Source organism: Colletotrichum higginsianum, chromosome 3 (assembly GCF_001672515.1).
Source record: "Colletotrichum higginsianum IMI 349063 chromosome 3, whole genome shotgun sequence".
NCBI classification, from domain to species: domain Eukaryota; kingdom Fungi; phylum Ascomycota; class Sordariomycetes; order Glomerellales; family Glomerellaceae; genus Colletotrichum; species Colletotrichum higginsianum.
The window spans coordinates 1,787,938-1,806,176 of NC_030956.1; the positions used below are offsets into that span (position 1 = coordinate 1,787,938).

General features: G+C 55.9%; 5 protein-coding genes across 5 annotated transcripts; 3 read left to right on the top strand and 2 right to left on the bottom strand.

Moving 5' to 3' along the window:
* Nucleotides 1–8: 8 nt before the first annotated feature.
* Nucleotides 9–1,665, top strand: CH63R_04105 (Copper homeostasis protein cutc; the record flags this gene model as incomplete). Its single annotated transcript, XM_018299080.1, has 2 exons — nt 9–189; nt 239–1,665. The coding sequence occupies 2 exons, from the start codon at nt 9–11 to the stop codon at nt 1,663–1,665; spliced, it is 1,608 nt and encodes a 535-aa protein (XP_018160326.1).
* A 799-nt stretch (nt 1,666–2,464) lies between these two features.
* CH63R_04106 (CutC family protein) lies at nt 2,465–3,220 on the top strand (the record flags this gene model as incomplete). The annotated part of the gene is made up of 1 exon (XM_018299081.1): nt 2,465–3,220. The coding sequence occupies one exon, from the start codon at nt 2,465–2,467 to the stop codon at nt 3,218–3,220; it is 756 nt and encodes a 251-aa protein (XP_018160327.1).
* Nucleotides 3,221–4,690: 1,470 nt separating this feature from the next.
* Nucleotides 4,691–6,904, bottom strand: CH63R_04107 (Alkaline phosphatase; the record flags this gene model as incomplete). Its single annotated transcript, XM_018299082.1, has 5 exons — nt 4,691–5,222; nt 5,269–5,942; nt 5,993–6,071; nt 6,122–6,306; nt 6,362–6,904. 5 exons carry the CDS (start codon nt 6,902–6,904, stop codon nt 4,691–4,693), a joined length of 2,013 nt encoding a protein of 670 aa, XP_018160328.1.
* A 1,925-nt stretch (nt 6,905–8,829) lies between these two features.
* CH63R_04108 (ABC transporter) lies at nt 8,830–13,149 on the bottom strand (the record flags this gene model as incomplete). The annotated part of the gene is made up of 10 exons (XM_018299083.1): nt 8,830–9,501; nt 9,555–9,742; nt 9,795–9,910; nt 9,967–10,672; nt 10,739–11,489; nt 11,549–11,695; nt 11,752–12,031; nt 12,078–12,734; nt 12,795–12,982; nt 13,036–13,149. The coding sequence occupies 10 exons, from the start codon at nt 13,147–13,149 to the stop codon at nt 8,830–8,832; spliced, it is 3,819 nt and encodes a 1,272-aa protein (XP_018160329.1).
* A 2,567-nt stretch (nt 13,150–15,716) lies between these two features.
* On the top strand, nt 15,717–17,696 carry CH63R_04109 (Fungal specific transcription factor; the record flags this gene model as incomplete). The annotated part of the gene is made up of 5 exons (XM_018299084.1): nt 15,717–16,035; nt 16,089–16,315; nt 16,369–16,806; nt 16,868–17,118; nt 17,198–17,696. 5 exons carry the CDS (start codon nt 15,717–15,719, stop codon nt 17,694–17,696), a joined length of 1,734 nt encoding a protein of 577 aa, XP_018160330.1.
* Nucleotides 17,697–18,239: the final 543 nt, after the last annotated feature.

Here is an 18,239-nt window from a genome sequence, read left to right on the forward strand (position 1 = left end):
CATATAAAATGGGCGGTAAAGTCTGGTCAGTCGACGAGGAGCGCGTCTTCTGGCGTGTCATCGTGCCACAGTCCCAGAAGCGCATTGGAACTGGCCCCGCGCACGTCAAAAACTGGGAGCAACTCGCCCCGCTGATGCAGTCCATCATGGGCATCAAAGCCAAGCGCGCCTACACTCATCTCGGTCTATGTGAGCCAGCCATATCCCGCTCACTACACCTTTGCTGACATGGATCCAGTCGAGCACTTTTTCCAAAACATTGAGAAGAGTCGCATCTCGCCCAACGCTGGGATTTTTGTGCGCGAGTATCAGAATGCCGTCAAAAGGGCCAACAAGGCCAGGGAAGAGGAAGAGGAAAAGACCCAGGAGACCGAGTTCGACTACGACAGTGATGATGCGACGACCTTCGTCAACGAGAGCCAAGACGCCGAGAGCCAGGTCGAAAACGGCCTCGGATACCACACTGACGAGACTACCGAGGTTGAGGATCATTTCGAGAATGACTCCGAGGAGGACGCAGCGAATGGCGACAAGAAACCCCGGCTCTTCACTCGGTTCCCCGCCAAGCATGGTCATTCTCAAAACTCCCCTTTTCCATACCAGGGTGGTCGCATCCCCGATGCTGACATGGGCCATTACAACAAGTATGTCCCCAGCAGTTCAGTTCAGGCTCCTTTGTCTGCTGAGCGCCTTACTTTCGAGGGCCATCGAGTTCCCACAGCCAGTATGAGCTCTTACGGTGACTTTTTCCCGCACATGCCAATCCAAGCGCATCTGTCCGCCGAGCGTTCGACTCTCGAGGGCACCTATCGCACCAACAGCCGAGCCCCCGCTGCCGACCTGGAGCCACACAGTGCAGCTCCTGGCATGCCGAGCCGGCCGCCTGCTGAGCAATCGCCTCTCCCAGAAGCGCCCTCGAAAGCTACCAAGCGCAGAAGTAACCACCGAGCTCATCCATACGAGGGAGACAGACTCCAGCGGCGTGGCCGTGTTCATTCTCAGATTCCTCAAGAGAGCAGTGGTTACAATGGGGTTCCGGACAACCACCATTCTGTGCAGCACTACTATACGCCGATGGAGTTTGGTGACCCGGTTCCTTCTATGACGCACCGGAACCATGGCTACCATGACGAGCACTTCCAGCCGCACCCCGAGAACCATGGCCACCCCCAGTTCGCCCAGAGTCATCCAATGGGCTTATACGATCGATCTCATAGCCATCCTCACGTCCCTCACCCTCAGGTGGACTACGCACCCCGACAGTTAATGGCCAACCAATTCTTTGATGCTCAAGATTGGTATTTGCTTAACCGCAACTCTCCTTCCATGGCAGCCAACTATGAGAGCTATGAGAGTCGTACCTCCTCGCCAGCTGGCTATTACGGTCGTGAATCTGGCCTGATGGCGGCCAACCATGGAAGTTCCGAGAGCCGTTCTATGTCTAATCACGGCTACGACTCATCCATCCCCGAGTACCCTCAGCGCCCATCGTTTTCTGCTTCGGGTAGTTGGCAGCCTGTTCCTTATGGCCATCGCCAGGGTAGACACGCGGGGAGTCATTCGAACAGCCCCCAGATCCTCGCGGAGGAGCACGATGGACAGCTAGAGGCTGCGCTCGGCGAAGAGATCAAGCCGTCCGAGACTCCCGCTCATCACCGGGCCTAGTTGTTAGGCGACAGTATCTTTTGGGGCGTGCCTATGTCTCCCTGAGCCAGAAGAAGTCTTATAATCGGAGATATAGCCCTTGTCAAAGGGCCCGTTGATGAATAAACGTTTGTGCTTGGGAAGACGACACGTTTGGAGAGAGTTATTGATTGAAAATTTGCGATATGAGCCAAGACCGGTCAGCCTGGATGGATTTAGTTTGGGTTGGGGGTTTGGATGAGGTTGATGGGCATTACGGCCAGAGAGAGATACCCATCATGATCTTTTCGAAGAGAGCGTGCATTCATAGACAGACCCTGGTCACCCAAGGCCTAGTAGAGTTAATGCCCGTAGGAATCGAGCATCGTTGACCAAACATGTTATGTTGTTGAGGTAACGCCTCCTTTCCCTTTATCCCACGTCTCAAGTTTAATAAGAAATGCACGGTGACTAAGCTTTCCGAGGAATATCGAACGACAAGAGTCTCTCGTGGTGGATACTGACAAGAAAAGTGGCAAGGAAGGACGGCATGATCTGATGTTGGGACTGCCGTCCGAGCGAAGGGGAAGTGAAGGGGAAGCAAGGGTGTCAAGGACGAATATGGGGATCGAGCAAGACTGGGTTTCTACGAGGATTATAAGACCTTGTCTTCCAATCGAAGTGTTGGGTTGCAATCTGGACCCCCCCCCCCCCCCCCCCCAAAATTCACGTTAAAGAAACATTACAGGGTCATGCTTGCTTTTCTAGCTAACTCATCTCAACCTCACCGGTAACAAACCAACAGTAATTTCGGCCAGCGACACCCAAACCATCCAGAAAAATGCCAATCAACCTTGAAATACCAGTCTTCTCGCCCTCCTCAGCATTGCACGCCCAGGCCCTCGGCGCGCAGCGCATCGAGCTCAATGCGCGCGGAAGTTATCCTGCCGGCGGCACGACGCCGACGCTGGCGGACCTCGAGGGCGTGACGAAATGGCTCACGGTGCCGTTGCGGATCATGATCCGGCCGCGCGGGAAGCCGGCCGACGACGTGGACTTTGTCTACGGGGACGACGAGCTCGCGGCGATGGCGAGCGACGTCGAGGCCTTCCGCGCGGCGCTACGGGCCGACCGGGGCGACGGGTTCGTGTTCGGCGCGCTGAGGAGGGACGGCGCGGCGTTGGCGGTCGACGTCGAGGCCAACCGAAGGCTCGTTGAGGCCACGGGTGGGCTGGCCTGTTCTTTCCACCGGGCCTTTGACGAAGTGATCAGCTCTGGAGAGGAAGGGGACGTCGAGAAGGGGGTAAGTGACCTGGTGGCGTGCGGGTTTCAAGGGGTTCTCACCTCGGGTGGGCCGGGGACGGCGGCGGCGAACCGGAAGGTGTTGGAGGTGGTGGTGCGCAAGGCTAGCGCGGGGGCGAGGAGGCTGGAGGTCATCCTTGGCGGCGGTGTGAGGAAAGAGAACGTTGGGAAGGTGGTGGGCGGGTTGGGGGACGGGGTGTGGGCGCACTCGAGCTGCTACGCTGGCAAGTGCGAGGAGGCACAGGTCGACGACGAAGAGGCTATGGGAATCCTGGAGAGGCTTGCTGAGAAGTAGGCTCGGCTCAATTCTGATCGAGGCGGAAAAGCCGTCGGATAGGCCGTCAGTCGGGGTGGTGTCGAGCCCAAAGCTATCTATGGTGGACCGGAGCCGCGGCTGCTCGGGGCCGGGACGGGGACCGATGTGTGGCATCGAAGCGGGGCCGAATTCTTCGGTATGATGTGTACCGCAGTCAACCTGAACGCGAAACCGACGCAGTTGTGTCTCGTCTTTTCACAACACAGTCTCCTATAGTAGTTGGGCCTTCGTACGAGTCATCCTGTGTCGGAGCTGCTGCAGGGGATCGACCCTGGCGCAGGCGGAACAGCCGACGCCCAGATGAGATCTGACGGGGACGCAATCAGACAACAAGCAAACAAATGCTCGGCTGGCCTACGTTTCGTTACGGCTGCGTCATGCTGATGGGTACTACCTTTCCGCTCGTGACACGACTTTCCCATAGCCGCCACGGCCAGCACCCTGGAAGAACCGTCCCTATTTGCGTCATCATCGCCTAGGCCCCGAGGCTCGCTAGGTGGACTGTGTACACAGGAGGGATTGATTTGCCTCCGCGAGTGAGCGGTAGGGGACTTTTCGTCCGGAACTCGGTTTGTCGTTGTGGCCTGATTGGCAGACCACCAGAGTGGACCGTCTCCAGTTCCTCGGTCGATATGGACATGGCGCGAGCCCCCTTCACATCCGGAACTCGGGCCTTTAGTTGATTGGGTATTCTGACAACGATGAACGTGCCAACTGTAATACTAGTATGTAAGTCTGGCAATCTATGCCTTGGGAATGCTGCAGTCTATGTGCACCATGCATGCATGCATGCATGGCTCTTGCGTCGGCCCTCCCCCCTTTACTTCCTTACCATCGCCCCTCGTCATGAGGCAGACGCCAGCTTCGAAAGATGGATATTAAATAGCATAGTCCTCAAGTTTATGTGACATGAAAGCCAGTCATTGGAGAGAAAGCTTTCCGGCTCTTAGTTTGGTCTCGTTGTCGAGGCCGTCACCAGCTGGGCTATCAGATAGCGAGCATCTCGACCACGTGGTGGGTTCAAAATTCCCGCGCACGCGCAATGATATCAACCTAGAATGGTTCTGGAGAACGGGAATTCCACTGGCTAACCCCTAGTCCATTACAATAGCTACACCGTCAACTTTCTATCAAACAGACAACCAACTTGGCGAAAAACGCTACCTGCAAGTGGCACAACGTAGGCCTAAACAGATGTATACAGTCCGTAGTCAAAGCTGCTATTCCATATGCTACTCTTGCAGTAGAATTCGGACACCCATTTTCCAATAACCTAAGCATGACTGATAACATAGTATTATATTTTAAGATTTAACAGTACCAGACGAGCCATTGTGGTTAAGTATCTACCTCCCGAAGACGCAATACCATCACCAAAGTTCAACACTCACCCAAAACTCAACACCCAACACCGCCCGCAATGCTTTTGTAGTCTAAAACATATCACGCCTAAGCCTGGAGCGCTCGTCTGCGCCTGGCACCGCCGCAGCCGGGGGCCGTGCCGTTGCGCGGCTGCGCGAGGCCGAGGCAGTTGGCCATCTTGTAGAAGATGTCAATGTTGTTGTAGGTACCGCCAAAGGTCTCCTGGCAGGGGCCGCGAGCCCAGACGGCAACGTCGGTGAGCGAGTGAACACCCTGGGCCTCATTGGTGGGGAGGGTGCCGTTGACGACGAAACCGTCGACGGCATCCTTGGGGTTGGCGTAGTAGTCGGAGGTGTTGGTGGCCGCGACGGCGGGGGTGCGGGCCGACTCGTGGAGCTGGTAGTCCTCGCGGCGATCCGGGTTGGCACCGAACCCGGCAGCGATGGCGTAGCGGGGGTTCCAGTTCAGGGGGAAGTTGGGGCCGGTGTTGTAGCTGACACCGGGCTGCTCGACGGTGTACTGGGACAGACCGGAGCTGGCGTAGACGCCGACGGCCTTGCGCTTGGTGCGGTCGTCCTTTTGCTCGGCGAGATACTTGGTGTCTGCGTTTCCGAAGACGCTTTGAAGGTCAGCTTAGACTCAAAAGGATGGACGAGGCAACGTACTCAAAGCCGTGGCCGTGGTCGGAAGAAACAACGACCAGGGTCTCGTCGAGGATACCGAGCTCCTCAAGCTTCTCAATGGTGGCCTTGACGGTGTCATCGAGCTCGAGAAGGTCGCCGAGGGCGCGGTCGTAGTCGAGAGAGTGCATCTGCTTGTCGATGGAGGCAGCCTCAGACATCAAGAAGAAACCCTTATCACCGCCGCGGTTGTGAAGGGTCTCGACAGCCTTGAGGGTCATCTCCTTGAGGCCGGGAACGTCAGTGGCAGCGCTCTTGTTGCCAGTAGGGTCGTTGGTGAGCTTCGCCAGGTTCTCGGTGAGGACATTGCGGTCGAGCCAGACGGGGAGGTTGCCCTGGGTAAAGATTCCGAGGATCTTCTCGTTGGCATCGGCAGCCTCGAGGGAGGTCTTGTTAAGGGCGACGGTGTAGCCCTTGTTGGCAAACTCCTCGTAGTAGTCCTTTCCTTGGTAAGAGCCCTTGCCAGGGTAGAACTGCTCGGCACCGCCACCAAGGTAGACGTCAGGGCCGTTCATCTTGGTCCAGGTATAGTTTGTGACACCGTTGAGGGCTTGCTCGATCAGGGGTCCGTACAGGGAGCGAGATCGAGTGTGGGCGGTCAGGGCGATGGGAGTGGCGTCGGCGATGAAGGCCGTGGAGACGGCACCCCAAGCAGAGCCCTAGCAAGTCAGTACATCGATGTCAAATCCACAAAGACGCGCAAACATACCCAGATACGGTGAATCAGCTCAACGATAGTCTCAACTTTGGGATCGTCAAAGGCATCAGGGGACGAGTCGGCGTAGACACTAACACAGTCAGTCAGGAAAGGCCATCAAGTGTCATCGAAACCACTCACCCCATGGCGTTAACGGTGCTCTTGTGGCCAGAGTACAGCGCAGACGCAGAGTTCGCAGAGTCGGTGATGTAGCTGTCGATGGAGTGGGTCATCTGGTGGCCGATGACCGGGAACTTGTCCAGAGCCAGGCTGGTCTGGTACTTTCCGTTGATGCTCTTGTGACCGAGGAGACGGGCCGCAGTGACCTGTGATGTGTCAGAAGCCGCCGCTGGCACGACGGTCGCACGGGGTCACACATACCATGTTGGTCGTCATGCCGTCGCCGATGAAGAAGATGACGTTCTTGGCCTTCTTCTCCGTCGCCAGAGGCCGCACGACCCAGTTGGCGGTGGTGGTCTTGCCGTCGTAGTACTTGAGGGTGACCTCGTAGTTGCCGGGCTCGTACAGGGCAAGGTGGCGCCAGATCTTGGAGGCCACATTCACGACGCTCTTCTGCTTCGCGTCCTCGGCATAGAGGTCCTCGTACCAACCGAACGACCACTTCTCGAGCTCGGGCTCCTCGAGGTCGAAGAAGTCCGTCAAGCTCTTAGCCTCGGCACCCTCCTTGGCGATGCTGACCGTGAAAGCCTCATCAGGGACGCCGTTGTTGAAGGCCTCGGAGCCGTTCACGGGTGCATGGACCTCAACACGGAGATCGAACAGCTGGCCGGGGAGAAAGTCGGATTGGTCGGGCGGCAAGACGCAACCAAGGTCCGGGCAGGTTCCGAGTCGCTGGTAGGTCTGCGCCGACACAAGGGACAGCGAGGCAGCCAAGACTGCGAGAGGGCCGAGCTTTGCCATCATGTTGATCCGACCGCGGTGAATTAGCTGCCAATGAAGTCGGGACGAACGGTGAAGCGTCAGAGAAAAGACGACAGAGCTTCCGAGCTTGAGAGAAGCTTACTGCAGGCGGAGAGCTTATATACATAAATACTACAAGCAGCAGTAGCAAAGCTCGTCTGTCCCATGTGAATCGAGTGTAACCCCCGCCGAAGACCCATCCAGGAGCGCCATGCAATTGTTCGCTGCATGAATATCATTTTTTTTTTCCCTTTCGGTTCGAGGATCCTCGCATTCGTGAGCCAAGGATCACAGAAGCCGGGATGAGGACTGCAGGTTGCGCGTAGCACCCCCTAGCTGTAGGAACTTTGGACCAACGCATCGGGTGTGACTTCCGTCACCCGAATCCCAGTATTTACATGCAATTGGCTCGCAAATGGACGGGTAGACCGATATCATGACGGCGCTGGTGACAGGGTACTGGGACGAAGGAAACTGGATGCAACTTCACGGCTCATTGTGAGCGGAAGAGGCACGTGTTTGAGCGAGTTGAGGGCTCGGCATCTCGGCGATCCAATGCCAAGGCTCTTGTCGACGACTAAGGGCGGAGATGATGCCAGGGACAGCAAGAGAAAAGCTGCGTCGTCGGTCGCCGGTTTGGGGGATGAAGCCTGGAAGCGTGGGGTGTCGAGGGTAGAAGAGATGAACGGCGTCATGTGGCGTTGGCTTGGCGCTGCAGGTCAAGAGAGACATGAGAGCTCAGAAAGCCTTCGGGTTTGCTGAAAAGGACCATGATTCGTCCATGTTGCCAGTTCCGGTCATTTCGTGGGGCGGCCGCCAGAATTGTCAAGAAATGGTTCAGCGTGAGAGTTGTGATATTGTGGCCCGGAGGAATCTGCCGTCACCGTTGTTGTTAACCTCGTGGGCGAATTGAGGTCTCTGATTGGCTGCTTGTCGTGTAAGCTGGAGACCAGGGTGCGATGCCCAGAGGGGGAAGAGGGTGCGGGAGGGAGTCTTAGGGGACCAAGCTCGCCACCTCGTTTGGGAGATTGTGTTGAAATCGTAATCGTCGGAGTGCATTTGCATGAACCAAGATGATCCATGAAGAAAGGGATAGGGGAAAAAGCTAGAATGGCCGGTCATCACAACAGATGCTTTGGTCTGCGGAACACATTTCGGACTTTGTTCTGGCTGGTACCTATCTACCTTACCCAGGTTAAGGGTCGACAGCGCAACCGCCAAGAAGCAAACGGTCGAGCTCGTCCGATAAGATTTCGGGAAGTAGGTTTTGCCAAGATTCGAAAAGCTTTTTCTTGGCTATTGGACGACATGGCGAACTTTGCAAAGTTTAATGCTGCTACGAACCGGTCGCCGCCCAGACCGGTGTGCCTTGGCCAGGTTGAAAGCGACCGAAGATGCCGGAGACCCGGGGACCCCTTCCTTTGGTCGAAGAGCGAGCCGACGAGAAAAACTGCGAAGGTTTGATTCGAGTACTATGTTCTGCTTGCCCAAACACAGTTCGAGTTACCGATGCCCATCATCAGTCCGTCGCTGATTGATGGCCGACTTGTGTGTGTACATGAAGGGCATGCATTTCATAGCCGGAGACGTGATCCTTCTACCTTCTCGTCGTCGGTTGGAGAACCGTGATGCCTGACAAGAAACTTGCAACCCTCGGAGGGGCCTTTTATACGGCACGATTAGTTTCTCTAGGGAGGCAGAGCTCTTGCCTGTAACGGGCGTAGTAGACGAATCTCTTGTCTAAATATTACACTAGTAGTATTATGATGCTTTAGTGGAGTTGCGTAGCCCATCTAGATGATTCACAATTCCTTCCCAACGCCATACTCTCTATGCACGGAAGAAGCGTGCGCCGAATTCCAAATCAAATGTAAAGGGACTCCCTCCCCCCGGGCGCTCATCTCCTTGTGATGCGTACGAGAATGCGCCTATTCAAGATTCTGCGCCTCGCACATCCGCTTGTACATGCCACCTTTGGCAACAAGCTGCGAATGCGTGCCCCTCTCAACGATCCTGCCCCCGTAGAAGACGCAGATCATGTCGGCATCCTTGACAGTGGATAGTCGATGGGCGACGGCGATTGTGATTCTCTCACCGTCACGGGCTGCCTCGTTAAGGGCGCGCTGCACAATCTTTTCCGACTCAGTGTCGAGGGCACTCGTCGCCTCATCGAGCAGCAAAATTTTTGGGTTGCGGATGAGCGCTCTCGCAATGGCAATTCGCTGCCTCTGACCACCGGACAGCTGCATGCCGCTGCTGCCGCAGGGGGTCGCGAGGCCCTCGGGAAGCGATGAGACAAAATCCCACGCGTTGGCCGCACGGCAGGCCATCTCAATCTGCGCGTCCGGCACATCGGTCATGGACTCGGCGTCAATGCCGAGCGCAATGTTTTCGCGAATGCTACCCTGGAATAGAGTCGGTTCCTGCTGGACAAGAGCGACGATCCGACGGTATAGACGGGGGTTGAGCTCCGAAAGGGCGTCGCCGTCGACGCGGATCTTTCCGGTCGTCGGGTCGTAGAAGCGTTCAAGCATGGCGATCATTGTGGACTTGCCGCACCCGGAGGCGCCCACGAAGGCGACGAACTGACCCTTGCTGATCTGTTTCGCCGTCAGCTTAGAGCACCGCTGTGTTTTTGCTTACTTCAACTCACCTCGAGATCGAGCCCGCGGAGAACATGCGTCTCAGGCCGCAGAGGGTACGAGAAGCGAAGCTGCTCAAAACCGAGCGCGCTACCAGCCTCAGGCGCAGCATCTCGATTCTGCGGCGTCTCCTGAATGGTGGGCTGCAGGTCGTGCAGCCAAAAGAGGTAATTCGCTGCGTTGATGCCCTTGGTCATACCTAACAAGAGTCAAACCGGGTCCGCTCATCCTGATTGGTGTTTTTTACTTACTGCTTGAGTACTGGAACAGCTGGGAAGCAGCTTGTCCCGAGAAGAATGTTCCCATGAAAGCGACGAAAAACTGGTACATGGTGATTTCTTGGAACGAAAGCAACCGACAGCCGTACCTAGTTCGCGTGTTGTTAGAACTTGGAAAACCAAAGATCAAAGGAGGAATGCTAACCAGAAGCCGAGAGCCATAAAGAAGTACTCGATACATTGTGTCAGGCCAAAGGCAATCGTCATGATGAACAGCGGCGCAGTCGACGCCCAGACAGCGTGGTCCAGCTCGTCGGTGTATCTCTTCAGGACACTCTCCTCGATGGCCAGGGATGACACCGTCCTGATGGCCGTGACCGACTCGGACGCAATAGCAGCGCTCGAAGAGTAGCGCTTGGAAGTGCTGGCGTCGAGCTTGGCGTCAAGGCGGACTTTGATGTAGCCAGCACTCACGAGGGGTGGTAGGCCAGCCAAAACAACGACCAATCCAAGCTTCCATGTGGTGACGATGGCCAAGATACTGCAAGCAACAACGTTGAGGGTCGAAATCAGGATCAGGCCGATATTGAATCCCATGAGCTCCAGAATGGCCTGGGGATTCGACTCGAGCCTGCTTGCCAGCGCGCCCGTGTTGTTCTCTCTGCGGTCGAAAAACTGGAGATCTTGGCGCAGAAAGTCGTTGAGACATTGCTTTCTTAGCTTGTGGTTCAGCCCCTGGGCGATGGTGTTGGTCGCCAGACCCATGATGAAGTAGCAGACCAGCACACCGAGAGCCAACACAAAGAACATCAGGGAGAAGAAGTTGGCCTTCGTTATCATCTCGGAGCCCGTCAGGGTGAAGACGTCGACAAGGTTCGCGATGATCAAGGATTGGCCGGGGAATGCGCCAGCTGTGTAGTGTTAGCAAACCATGACAACACCACCATACCAGTCAAGATTTTATTTAGAAGACGTACCGGCAGCAACCACAGCAATGAGGGTCCAGAGGTAAGCCCACGTCAGCTCCGGAGTCTCGCGCACCATGCGAACAACGACGCTGACTAGGCCTACCGTCTTGTGGCGGTCGTAGTTGTCCCGCTCCTTCTGGATCTCCATGCGTGTCTGGTCCGTGGTTTGATAGCGGCTCATGGTCTTGGTGAGCTCAACGTCCTCCTTGGGGGCGTTCTCTTCCTCTTCATCCGTCTCGGTGACGGACTCCTCATCGGAAACACTCAGGTTCTGCGCTCTCACAAGACGAGTGTAGGCCCCGTTCTGGCCGAGGAGTCCGTCGTGTGTGCCCTGCTCAACGATGACGCCCTTGTTCATGACGACGATATTGTCCGCCTTACGAATTGTTGCCAGCTTGTGAGCGATAACGATGGTCGTTCGGCCTTCAGAAGCCTTGTCCAACGCCTGTTGCACCACACCTTCGGCATGGGGGTCAAGGGCGCTGGTGGCCTCGTCCAGGAGGAGCACCTTCGGTTCCGAGATGATGCTGCGAGCGATTGCAACTCGTTGTTTCTGACCACCCGACAAGAGACCTCCGCGTTCGCCAATCATGGTCTCGTAGCCCTCGGGGAGTTGCGAGACGAAATCGTGAGCGAACGCGATCTTGGCAGCTTCTTGCACGCGGCGCAGCTGCTCCTCACGGGGTGCGCTCTCCCATGGGGTTCCAACCAGTCCGTTGGCAATGTTCTCGAATACGGTTCCCTGAAAGAGGACAGGTTCCTAGGTACAAGAAGACTACGTTAGCATGAGCCGGGTATCTCGGGGCCGATTGCACGTACCTGCTGAACGAGGCGAACATTTTTTCTTAGCCAATTGAGATTGAGCTTCTCGATCGGCGTGCCATCAAGCCTGATGGTGCCGGCCTTGGGGTTGTACCATCGCTCAATCAGGCCGATGATTGTGCTCTTGCCAGAGCCGCTGGATCCCTAAAAGAAACCAACCGTCAGATGCGAATAAACAATTCAGGCTCAGTCAAACCTACCACAAGCGCTGTCACCTTGCCCGCGGGCACATGCAAAGAGTAGTTGTTCAGGACCGTAACTCCGGGACGGGTGGGGTACTCGAAAGTGATGTTCTCCAAATCAACAACACCGACGGTCTCGGTAGGTTGGTCGCCAGACTTGTCGAATGGGTCGATTTCGGATTTCCGGTCAATGAGCTTGAAGAGCTGGGCGGCGGCCGACGCGGCGCGGGTGAACTCGATGATGTAGGGTGCCAACATAGTCAAACTGGTGGCACCGATGACCACCGACAAGAGGACGCTGTGAAGGTTAGCCAGCGTTCAGCGACTCCGTCAACGACACATACGTAAAGATGTCTCCAGATTCGGCAATCTCCCCACGGTTCAGCATGTGGATGCCCTGCCAGAAAGCCAGGGCGAAGCCGGCGTAGATGACAAAATACTCAAAGGAAAAGAGGACGCCGAAAAGGGGAGACTTCTTGTTTCCCAAGCGGTGGGCATCTTGGAGGAATTGGTCGAATTTCTGGACCAGTCTCGTCCGGATTTCAAAGGCGTGGATGGTACGGGCGCTCGAGAGGATGCCCTCGGTGAGAGAGCCAGCCTGGGCATAGATGTTGAGGATCTTGGTCTCGATGGAAGCCTCGATCGTCGACACGACGCCCATGACAACCAAGAGCAGGGGCGCGATGCAGAGGACGATGAGTGTGAGTTTCCATTGGGTGACGAAGGCGATGATGAACGCTGTGAGGAAGACGGACAGCCCCTGAAATGTCAGGGCAAGCTTCTCGGCGATTCCGACCTGAATCAGACGTCCGTTGGAAATGGCCTGGGTCGCAATGGAGCCTCCGGAGCCAACATCGTAGAAGGCAACCTCTTGTCGAAGGGCAGCGTGAAGGTATTTGTGGCGGATGTTCTTGGTGATGCGGTAAGCAGAGAAGGTGGTCAGAGAGATGTAGCCATAGGAAAGGGCGAATCTTCCGATGCCCAGGTAGACGAAGTAAAGGCTTCTCGGTTGTTAGTGTAGTGTTTAAATAATTTGAAGACTTGTGAGTACAGATACGTACGCGAGCTTGGCGGCCTCACCGCGAAAGTGTTCGGGGGAAGCTTTTCCAGTGGTGAAATCTTGGATGGTGGTGACGAAGGTGCCAAAGATCAAGTTTTGGAGGGCGATACCAGCACCGGAAGCCACCGCGCAAATCAGGGCGACGACCTGGAGGAACTTTTCAAACGGACCCCCGAATGTGAAGATGCGCTGCATCAGCGGCGTTAGCAAACGAGGCTATGACAAACATTGTGACGACATACCAAGTAAGCCTTGAATGCGCCGCCTTCGTCTTTTACGGCTTCGTCCGGTGAGCTCGTCGCGGCGAGAGCATCGGCGGCGGGGGGATGCTCCCTTTTCTCGGAGTCGGCCCCCATTGTGGTGGATGGGCGCTGTTTCGGAGGGCCGTGGTGGCCAGGATCTGGTGGGTTTCAAATGCAGGTGGCTATGTAGGTAGATGGTTTAAAGTGCAAAGCCTAAGATAGAAGAGGCAAGGCAGGACGACTGGATCATGAATGGCGTGTGTTCTCGGCTGGGAATCGTGCGGAATCTCGAATGGGATATATGGGACGGACAGAACAGACGAAGGGGTTGTGTTAGGAAGATGGAATCTGTTTTCTTTCTGTATCATGTTCAAAGCGAAGAAGAGTATGCCTATCCGAGACTTTACATTTGCAAATCTGAATACATTTGACCGCGTTTGCGACGCACTCGCGAAATTGACCGATTGCCCATGTCTCCAGCTCCGTCATTGAAGGCGCCGTCTACCTGTGCGTCACCCGAGCCCTGGAGATGATTGGTCGAAATCATCTTGGCGGGCGACCGACGGCGGCCGCGGGGCTCTCTGAGCTCCCTGGCCGGCCTATCAAGTCCCATTTTTACCCTCCGCGGGTGTCTTTATTTAATGGAGCGCGGTGCTCTCGGGTTGCGAGAGTCTATGGAGTGCGTGCAGTGACTGAATGACTGAATGATCGGAGGACCAAAGGACCAAAAGTCCGCTCTCGCCGGTTACCAGGTTGACTCATTCGCCGTGCGCTTCTCGGCCTTTCCCTGCATGTTTTTTCTTTGATACACTACGACGCGTGTCGTGGCCGATGTCGTCGTAGCCGCCCGCCAGCTCCAAAGCACTATGTCGTCGACACTGGGGAATAGGGAACAAAACATGCAAGATTAGAGTTGTTGTGGCAGAGAGCGAACAGGCAGGCCGAGAAACCTTCAACTCCCAACTTCTTAAAGTCATCATCGGCCTCGACGACTGCGTCACAAGTTGCATATCTTTCTCTGCCTATTCTCAGACACATATCAAATGGCACTTGTATGGACAGTCCCCCGCGTACCTTAGATGCCTACGCTTGACCTTTACGGGCCCCAACTAACGGCCTGAGTCATCGGCGAAAAAAAAACACCCTTATTTCCACGAACTTAACCAGCAGTTACCTAGATGCCTACTAGGTAAGTAGTGTGTAGCAACGACATCCCAGCTCTGCCGGTGGGATGCGTTTGAATAAACTACGCCGTAGCGCCCGGTTCGCCTGTCGATCTATACATTCCGTAAACTGACGAATTACCGCTCTAGAACAATGTGAACTAGCCTTACTGTATGTTACAAGCAACAGCAGCCTGCCCGACCTGAGCATGGCCTGGCCCTGCAGAGCATCCACCTAACTAGGTACCTATCTTTACCTACCTAGGTGATGTGCCTGCCTACGTAAGGTTGATGAACCCCTGAGTGGCTCTGTAGTCATGGTCCCTTCATCAACCTCTTTCTATACACGATACTGCTGCTTGTCTTCTTCTGACTTGCCGATACCTACTGCAGATAGCTATACTCCGCCCCAGATCCAAACACCATCAGCCCCAATAGCCGGCGCGCTAGTTCCAAGAATATTGCCACATAAGCTCAGCGACCTGGCAGCCGCCTGGATACCGCGGCGAAGGCTCGGCGCAAAATCCTTCGAGTGCGGACTCCGCGCGCTCCGCTTCCGTCCTTCTTAGTAGCCTCCGGCCGCGTTCCTCCCGCCGACTAATTGTTCCTGGCTTGGTTCCGAACTGTCACGCCCACTCTTTCGCTTCCGTTTTGCTCGGGTCCCGACTGTGCCATTCTCCGGGCTCTGTCTTGGCAATTTCACCAATCCCGTGCTGTGCAAGGCCCCGATCCGAATCTCGCTCGCCCGGCCCGCCGGCTCCCTTCGGTCCCTTAGTCACAACCTACTCGCCCACATTGTAGACATCATCTATCGATAGATGCCTCATAGATTCGAAAACCATTTCACCCGCCGTAATGGATCCCGCATCGTCGTCTGCCGTCCCTGGCCCGAGTACCTCTGCCGGCGGCTCCAACCTTCCCATCAAACGAGCGGCAAGTCCCCGCAATGAGCCTGTTATGCTGAGCTAACCGTTGTACAGTGTGATGCTTGTCGTGCACGCAAAGTACGGACACCCCCCCCCACCCCCCCCAAACCGACGCCTCTTTTCGGTCTAGAATGCTGGGTGCTCGTATGCGCATTTCACAGGGCTGACTGCGTTGCTCCAGATTCGCTGTGATAGGGAGGACCCCTGTGCCCACTGCCAACATGCCGGCATCGAGTGCAAGAACACCTCGGGACTTAAGCCGAAAGAAAAGAGGACTCGCATTCTCATTACCCCCCAATAGTTCGTCTTTTCGTGCCCTTTTCCTGGTGGTTTTTATCCTCACCTGTTCAGTGAGAAGAAGATCGACCTGATAGACCGCCGACTCGACGGCGTAGTCCGCCTCCTCGAAGACCTCAAACTCCACTTTCCTGTACCGTCAGCAACATCAACATCCAAAACCCCGGACACGTCGACTTTCGCACCGAAACCGCTCTACCTGCAGCCGAAAACCGTCGCTTCGTCCATCTCGACGCCTGCCAGCCATGCCAACTCTGTCCAGACGAGCGACCCCATGGTGGAAGGGGAGTCATCCATGACAGCCCAGTCAATCTTTGCCCACGATTTCCTCCAAAAGGCCGTCGGGGATGACTCCTCCGTCCTTGAAATGCGAGAGACGCTTGACGCCCTTCACTCCCTGGTCGACGCGCTGAAGCAGCAACCGGCCATCCACGAGCTGACGTATCCCCACGCCAGACCTATAGCTAGGCTTGCTCTCGGCGACTGCGAAATGCCCCCGGTGCAGTCCGCCGTCAACGCTATCCGCGAGGCAAAAGGCGTGTTCAAACCCATTGCAAGGGAAATCTCTGTGCTTCATGCTGACTCTGGCCAGCTCACAAAACACTTGGCCTGGAGTGGGTAACCAACTTCCTCCACCCAGATCATTTCACCGACCTGGTCCTCAAAGTCTACTTTTCACCGGCCGATTTCAACGAAGCCGAGTTCATCATTGTGAATGCCGGTCTGGAGTGTCTCTACATGGACCTGTCCGTAAACAAGGCCACGGCGGCGCCGCTCAAGGAGGAGTATGCAAAAATGGGGACCCTCTGCACCAGTAACCTCGAGACTGCGTTGGCCAACCTGCCTCTGCACCTGCCAGCCACCATGGACATGATCGTGGCCTTGTTGTTCGGCGTAGGTACCATCTACTGCAGTTTTCTTTTTACGGCATCGCTAACGGTGACCAGGCCTACCACGCCATGGAAGTGGCAAAGCCAAGCCTTGCCTGGACGTTGAACACGGCCTCGGCCCAGCTGTGCCAGACCCTCGGATACCACCGAATAGCTTCCGTCAGGAGCGGCAACCCTGACGACGAAGATTACAAGGTTTTCCTGTTTTGGTCCGTCTACTTTGTGGACAAGTCGCTCTCCCTCCGTCTGGGTCGCCCGTCAACAATTTCAGACTACGACATCACCGTCCCCTACCCGTCGAGTGCTAGCAAAATGCACGGTGCGCTGATGAGCTACTTCTGCTTATGGGTCATCGTATCCAGGATTCAGGGCAAGACCTACGAGCTGCTGTACAGCCCCGAGGCGTTGTCCCAGTCGAGCTCAGTCCGTGAAGGTCGCGCACGGGGGTTGGCGGCAGAGCTTCAGCAAGTGACGGATCGCACCCAGGAGACGCACGTGAGTTGCCCCGAGTATCCTTTTTGACATGGCTCAAGACTGACGACGGGTCTTACTGCAGGCACAGTACTTGGAGTCGGCAATCGAGGCCGTCGGCCAAAACACGATGGATTTCTTCAACGTCTCTGACGAGGTGCTGAGATTGTCGCTACTCACCATAATATACCGGGCGGTACCCTCGCCCCCAGGCTCATCCACCACCTTCAGTACAGAGTGCATCGGCGCCGCAAGGGCGACACTGAAGCGACACGAGGATTGCATGGCGATCATGGCCAAGGACGGCTACTACCTGTTTCCCATGTATATGAATTGGTGAGTAGAGCCGACTTGACTTTGCCTTTTCGGGGTCAACGCGCCCCGGCACTCTCACACATGACAACTGACGTTTCAGGACTATCCTCTTCGCACCGTTCGTGCCGTTCATCGTCATCTTCTGCCAAGTCATGGAAACGAGCGACGCTACAGATCTGGCCCGACTGCAAGGGTTTGTTGCGTCGATCCAGGACGCCAAAGAGTTCACCGAGGCGTCGGCGAGACTCTGCCGGCTCTTCCAGGTCCTCTACAACGTCGCGTTCCGGTATGTCGAGATGCGCAACAGTTCACAGCAGACGGGGCAGGCGCAAGCAAGCCAGGAGATGGACAGGTATCTCACGGCACTCGGGTTCCCGTCCGCGGGGCAGTCGTCCGAGGGGGGCCCGGACGGTTCGGACCAGCTCCCGATGGGCGGCGGCGGCAGCGGCGGCGACGAGGGGATGACCTCTACCGGGTCGGGGGTGGTGCCACTCAACCAGATGCTGTGGATGGGAAACGCATCGCAGTTGGAGGACTGGTTTTATAGCAACCAGCAGATGATGGGGCTTGTGGAGGATGACGACTCGTTCTTGCAGTGAGTCCGCAGGCCTGTCGAAGCATCTGATAGGACGGTGATGGATTGGGGACACGATGAGAAAAATGATGTACACATTTCACTCCACGGTGTTAAAATACGGGCAGTAGAGGAATTGGCTCACTGGGAGCAATCTGGACGAGGCGCGGAATCCAATGTCAGCTAAGACAAACCGCCTGGGTATAGATGAGCGATGGCTTCAAAGAGACAAGCACAGCTGCTCTGCAGATTGAGGTAAGAATCATGCAATTTAACGCGAAGGTTCGCATTGGCTCTCTCATTGCCCTCCTTGCAGTGTACTAACCCCATTGGCTGCTCGCCTGCCGCATCGGCACAGACATCGATTTCCTGAGATGATCCGAGCTAGCCGGTGCATACATACATACTTTCTCTTCTGCTTGTGCATGCAGGTAAGCACAGACAGGCAATGCAGCTGCGGGTGTACTGTCTGTGTTGGGCATTAACAAGTCCTTGGAAACATGGGATGCTTCAACAGCTGGTTGGGGGAAGAGGCGTTCCAAAGTTCTTCCATGCGGATCCGTCCGTC